Source organism: Solanum pennellii, chromosome 1, assembly GCF_001406875.1.
Source record: "Solanum pennellii chromosome 1, SPENNV200".
NCBI lineage: Eukaryota > Viridiplantae > Streptophyta > Magnoliopsida > Solanales > Solanaceae > Solanum > Solanum pennellii.
The window spans coordinates 5,873,104-5,880,140 of record NC_028637.1 but is presented as its reverse complement, the minus strand read 5'-3'; the positions used below and the strand labels follow the sequence as shown (position 1 = coordinate 5,880,140).

Below are 7,037 nucleotides of genomic sequence, written 5' to 3'. Positions count from 1 at the left end.
TAGTCACTAATTTAACTAACTGTATGGTAACTAATTCCCCCTTAAGCATGGTGATCATATAAATATGTTTAGAACACCAAGATACTGATGCTGCGCTTTACTTAGGCTCAGCTGGTTGGAATGTACTCAGTTTTGATGAATACTTTCCCTAACAAAGTGACGGTCTATATCAATATGTCTAGTCCTATCATGCGTGATAAAGTCTGCGGTGGATTCTTTTGAAAATTAACGAATCCAAGCTTTATTGCATATCCACTTACTGATCTTCAGAAACTGATACAGATTTCACACCTTGAGTAATAGAAGCTATTTCTTGATGTAGATTTTAGGTTCGTCAGCCATCAATTTTGTTAAACCTTTGTTGCAAAGTCTATCGATACATCACTAGTATTGGATGCATAGACTATCTTGGGAGGATACATTCCTATTCAAACCTCGAATAATACAGGGAAATAATTTCTTTAAGGGGACACTGTGTATTCAGTGGGCTCGATTTTCTTTTCTTTCTATTTCATATGATTGTTACAGGTTCTGATACATTTTACGGTCCTTGATTTTTGTTTTCACTTCTTGGTTCAAACTTTGGAATTTACCATTTCTGCAAAATTTTGTTATCAGTAGTACTGGTTTAAAATACAAATTACATAACGTGATCCTTTTTGGGAATAACGAATACTTACATTAATTATACATAGATTATTTTTAGAGAAAAAACACAAATTCTCCACTAAAATTGTCCCGTATTTGCATAAAGACACGTTAACTTTAAAAGTGTCATATCACCCCATGAAACTATTTAATATCTTTGTAAATGGGTCATTTTGACCCATTTTCTCGTCTGGGTTGTTACCACGCAAATGAGGCGCGTGAACCAGTCTTTTCACTGTCATAACCAGCTATAAAATGCCACTTGTCATTTTGTTTCTTTATGATTAATTATTTAATTAATTTACATCATCTTCCCCATTTTCTTTCTCACCCAAATTCAAAAATCCAATTACCTTTTCTTCATCTTCTTCAACTTAGAAGATCCACATACTTCATCCATTTTTATCACTTTTTTTCTTTTCTCTAGCTTTTCTTTGTTTCTTTTTCTTCTTTTATCTTCTTTTTTTTTAAAAAACAAAAAACAAATGTGAACTCAATTGATTAGAGAGTACTATGAAATTCCTTTTTTTTTTTTGTCTCATGACCTTGCTTTAGTAACTTGAGAGTTGAATTGATTTTATTTAGTGATCTTTTAGTGACGGAAATAGTGTTGTAACATGGAAGCATCATGGAGGCTACGTTGAAGGCGACAATGACTGCTACTTTTGGAGAATTTACTAGAAAGAACGAAGGATTTGAGTAATAAAGATTTAAGAAGAAAGAGGGAAAAAATGAAAATATAGTTAATAAAAATAGTAAAAATAAAAATGAAAATGAAAATGAAACTAATTAAAAAGTATATATTAAAAGAATTTAACACGTGTCAAACAACCATTGGTGCGTGATTGCACCTCTTTTCTTGCAATTGAGGTTGGACGAGAAGTGGGATATTTATAACAGTGTTAAATTGTTCAATATGGGGAAATAAGACAGCCACAAAGTTAAGGTGTCTTTTTGAAAATTCAGGGCAACTTCAATGGTGACTTTATGTTTTTCTCTTATTTTTATGCATAGTTTGGTTTGATGCATTAAAATAGAATGCATTTCATTAAAAAAATTATTTATAAAGATACCCTTCACTATTATGATGAAAAATATATAAAAAGGTATTGAGGGGCAATTCAGTCTTTATTTCAGTTAATGCATGTATTAAAACCATTGCTTGCTAATACCTAGAAATCCATGGTATTAGCAATACACACCTTAATACACAAGCATTAGTTATATACATAGGTTGAAAAAGAGTATCATACAAAGGTAGTAGTAATACATAAGACTAATGCATGCATTATTTTCTTAATACACTACCAAACGACCCCTTAATAATACACACCTCAACATACAATAGACCGTGTAACACTATAACTAACAATAAGCAGATACGAAACAATATACTAATAATACACAAAGCTAACACATGCATTATTTTATCTAATACACTCTACCAAACAACCCCTTCTACGCCAAACACTTAATCTCAGATATGCATTCAATACTCCGAGCCAAATTTTGCCGAGGTAAGCCAAGGAATGCTTTGTAATGCCAAGCATTAAATTGTGCATTTAATAGGATGGTGGAAAATTCCTCTCTTGCACGTCTCTTCTTCTTTCGTCGATGCATATTTTGCACTTTATTCATTTGTCATTTTGCTGAGTACTTCCTTTCAAGTGGGTGCGCAAAGTGCCACCGCCTTTTCTTTTTATCTGTAACAACGGATACACAAATTATCAAAATTATTTTAAAAGTAGTAGATGCAATTTAAGACAGAACTAAGACTTCTATCTGATTGAGTATGTCAATTAGAGTATCATTACTTTATCTAAAACTGGGGCAAAAGAGAAATTTAGTTTAATAATCAAGTAAAGAGTATGTTGGCTTTTAGCGAATGATAAATAGAGTGCATTGATAAACAGAGAAATTTTCATGAGTCTCATAATGTCTCACAACCACTGGTTGATGCATTGAATTATCAATCTTGAATACTATATATCTGTTGTTCCTTTTCGTTTAACTCCGAAAATTTTAGCTTGCATTCATCACTCACTCCTATCCCGGACGCTGAATTCACCTATGTAAATGCCACATAATTAAACAAGAAAATATAATTTCTCATGTTCTGGTATATATAGCCCGATTATGTATGGACATATTTGCCTCCCTATTTCAGGTTCAATATGCACCAGAAATGTACCTCATGTTCAACAATATGGCCTAGTGATCAATGAAGAGAAGCAAGAATCATAAAATCTCAAGTTCAAATTTCAATAGAGACAAAAAAAACACTAGATGAATTGTTCCTATCTACATTGAAAGGTACTAACGATTTCAATTTTTCCTATCTACATTGAAATCTCTTTAGTAGGGCGGAACTAACAAACCTCTTTAGTTGCCTTTTGATCTTAAATAACAAACAAATTGATGATGTCAGTAAAGCTGCTTTGAAAGGTAGGAGCAATTTTGAAAATATCTAGGTGATGCGAGGAAAATATTAAATGAAAAAAAAAGGGTTGTAGGTGTCGATCAAAGTAATGCTACTGCTTTAGATGACAATTGATTGCTGTCACTTCTGAGCAAAATCGTGCAGCTAAATGGATGTTTATACTGGTTATATTGATCATCAAAAAGCTGCTGGAAACAGAGATGTTTTACAGGTTTCACATGATCGAGAGTTAGCAGCAGCAAATTCTGAATGCTTCAGGTGTTTGCAATAATCAGTAAGTTGCTACTAATGAGGTGCAATCAAGAGAATTTGACTGAAAATTGCAAGTTGAAAACGAGATGCAACTGAAAATCGCAAGATGACATAGGTCCTAAGATATTAGGTCGTTCCATATTGAAGGAAAATGAATGATATGTTTCTGCTTTACAATCCCCGAGTCTAATAAAATATAGCAATAGTCATCCTCGGCAAATAAAATTGTATTGGCATATACTTTTATTTAGATACTATTTCGACACGAAATGATGCTTAGTATCCCGATGCAATAAAAATAACATAAGAAATGCAAAAAAATCTAAAACAGAAAGACTTAATTTCTACATAACTAGTCTTTCTCTGTAACTGTAAATGCCTGTGATGCGGTGGTTCGTAGGCAGCCCCTTTATTTCTAATTTTCTCCAACTCTGTCTTGTGATATTATAACACGACCATAAAGCACCTGACTCTAAGTTGAGGATGAATAAGATCTGCCCATCACAAAACATGCATAATAATATGACATGGGGTATGATTTTTGGTGGTATGTGCTCCCACATTGAAGGATAATGAATGATATGACTCTCCCATTCTTCTTCTTCTTTCTGAATTTGTCGTAATACCCGCAAGTTGAAAAACTCACATGACCATTTTGGACAATTAATGATTGCTAGCTTACTCCGCACCTCTATCAACTCGTAATACCACCAGTTAGATGAATTCTTCAATACAATAAGTTTGAAACTTTCAGTTTTAAGATCAAATGCATCTATAGCAATTGTTCCTCCATGGAAAACAAACCTATAGATAAATCCATTGATGCAAACCCCGGGCTTGTACGAAATAGATCTGGAAATCCTTTGAGTCTTTCTCCATGATTTGTCTATGCCTAATGTGAAAACACACTGTTTTATGTACAATCCGATCATCATTTATTTTGGGAAGATATCTTACTTCTCCTGTACTAGGGTTTAAAATTGCAGCAGGTTTCTGAATGCAAAATAAACCGTTAGTGCAACTGATAATAGAACCTACAGGGATATAGAAGAGGAATTCAACAGAATTCCGAATTTGAACGAGTCTGGAAGCAGAGCTTTTTCCATATTCCTTTTGCTGATCAGCGATGCAATAAAATTCCGTTCCGTTCAAGAAGTATTTTGTTCCACCTTGATGGATCATAGAATGAGATGTATGGATATCCGTAAAATATGATTCAGAAACAAGAGAATTAAAGAATTCAGTAACGCACTTGAAACGCATTAGTGAATATTTAAATGACTATTTCTTCGGGAATTGATGGATTCATCTCCTTCAGAGAGAAGAAACAAACAAGAGTTGCACCTTGCAGTCCAAAAAAATCTAATTAAGTCGTGTTTACAGTTTGTTTTTTTTAAAAAAACAATTCAATTTTTTTGCAATAATATTTGTTTTCAGGATTTTAAAACAAAATAAAGCTAAGTTTTTTTGGAGTCCTAGTTGTAATGTACTACAAAGAAAAAAAAAAGGAAATAGAATTATACAAGGAAACAGAGAGCGAAACAGGACATCAATAAATAAGAGGCCAAAAGAAAATAAACTTTAGGCCTTCAACATTATGAATTCTTCCACCAAAATACCTCATGATATAATATTTGAAATATTCTCATGGCTTCCTGTCAAGTCGTTAATGCGTTTAAAGTGTGTTTCCACATTCTGTAAATCAATTGTATTGGAATCAGATTTTTTGGATATCCATAGATGTCGTTCTACTGGGACAAAATTCCTTCTGAAAGGAGAAGAAGTTTATTACACCGCGGAGGAAAAGAAAGATGGAAAAGAATCTGCCTCCCTTCTTCAAGTTGATAAATTTAATAAAATCTACAATTGTATCCCTACATATTCTCATCTCAGTTCATGCGTTAATGGTTTATTTTGTTGTTGGAGATCATCATCTCTACTAATCTTCAATCCCAGCACAAAAGAACTAAGATTTCTGCCCCATTCAAATAAACATATTTCTTTGTATAACTATTCGTTAGGTTTTGAGCCAAAAGAAAACAAGTACAAAGTTGTCTCAGCAGAATATCATGCTCAAGAAGGATACATAAAATACTGGATTTTCACTTTAGGCATAGACAAATCATGGAGAGAGAGTCAAATCATTTTCTCTTGTGTTCCGTCTACTAGTCCCAGTGTTTGCATTAGTGGAGTTATCTATCAGTTCATCTATGAGTCTGTTATAAACGATTACAAATCTGCTATTGTTGCATTGGATGTTAAATCTGAAAATTATGAAATTATTGCATTGTGGGAAGAATTTGGGCTGCATTATCACGAGCTAATAGAGGTGAAGGGTAAATTAGCAGTCATAGATTATGATTATGAAAGCATGCAAAGTGGATACATGGACATGTGGATTTTAGAGCAGACTCCAAGAAAACAATGGGAGAGACATATCATTCGTTTTCCCTTTTTATGGAACGATAAAAAACCTATAGTTATATCATCCTGCACTACCAGTAATGGGGAGATTGTATTTTTCATGTACTTAAGTCCTCCAAGAGTTGTCAGTTGTTTCTCTTATGATGTCATAAGAAAGAGTTGGAGGGAACTAAAAATCAAGGGTTTTCCGAAGGAAAACAACATCAACGGCATTTATAGTTATGTTGAAAGTCTTGTTTCCTTTGGATAATTTTGTTCAAACTCGAAGGCATCATAACTGCTTTTTGTCCTTTTTCTTGAATTTGGGCAGCATAAACCTATAGGATCGTACGTCGCATTGGTATTTAAAGCCTCAGAATAGAAATATATTACATTTATAGTTATGTTGAAAGTCTCGTTTCCTTTGGAATATTTTGAATTTTGGTGCATGTACTTATTTCATCCCTTTTTTTTCTTGTTGTTCTGTTGTCTATATGTACACCGGCTGACTAGTTAATTACAATAACTAACTTAACTAACTACAAAAGTCACTAATATAACTAACTAAGTCATCACAAAGTTAGTTACAGTTAGCCTCTTTCAACACTCACACTTAAGTTTGGATGTAAGATACTGATGCTGTACTCAGTTTTGATGAATATTTTCCCTAAAAAGTGACAGTCTATATCAATATGATATATAAGTTGTAGTGGATCATCTAAATCTTTGATTAGTCCAATTTGAGACTCTTCTAGTTTAATCTGTGATGCCTGAAGGGAAAAAAACCTATTCACAAAAAACACATGATCAATGATTGTGAGAGAGATGCAAGTTGTTGTGGAATTTCTCCGCTGATTTTGTTGGATGAGAGATTCAAGTAGAGATAATTAGTGAAGTGATGCTGCTGGCATAATACCTTCCAAGCGATTATGAGATAAGTTGGAGCCCAATAAGATGTCCAAACTTTCTCTTTCTGCAAGCTTAAAAATACCTTGTTTATGCAGCTCTTTCTCAACCTCTTTGTCCTTTCTTTACAACTGTTTAGCTGTGCAATAGGATAATTCACAATGTCTCTTAGCTGGTGGTAAGCTTCAGTTGCAATATTTAGGTTTCTTGATAATAAGGCAACTGTTTGCCTGTTCTATTTTCTGGTAAGAAACTCTAATACTTTTGATCAGTCTCTGTACGCCATCTTTTCTCCTTCACTCTCGCGTGGAACCGTCAGCAATGCAACAAAGATAAAAAGAACTGAGAACTTATGGACAAGACTAGAGGTGGCAAATGGGCGGGTTGG

The 7,037-nt window shown here is 33.5% G+C and overlaps 1 protein-coding gene and 1 pseudogene across 1 annotated transcript; one reads left to right on the top strand and one right to left on the bottom strand.

Annotated features, from left to right (window-relative positions):
- Nucleotides 1-3,684: 3,684 nt before the first annotated feature.
- On the bottom strand, nucleotides 3,685-4,649 carry LOC114075594 (annotated as a pseudogene).
- A 288-nt stretch (nucleotides 4,650-4,937) lies between these two features.
- Nucleotides 4,938-6,014, top strand: LOC114075656 (putative F-box protein At1g47730). The gene has a single exon (XM_027914110.1). The coding sequence runs from the start codon at nucleotides 4,938-4,940 to the stop codon at nucleotides 6,012-6,014; it is 1,077 nt and encodes a 358-aa protein (XP_027769911.1).
- The last annotated feature ends 1,023 nt before the right edge of the window (nucleotides 6,015-7,037 follow it).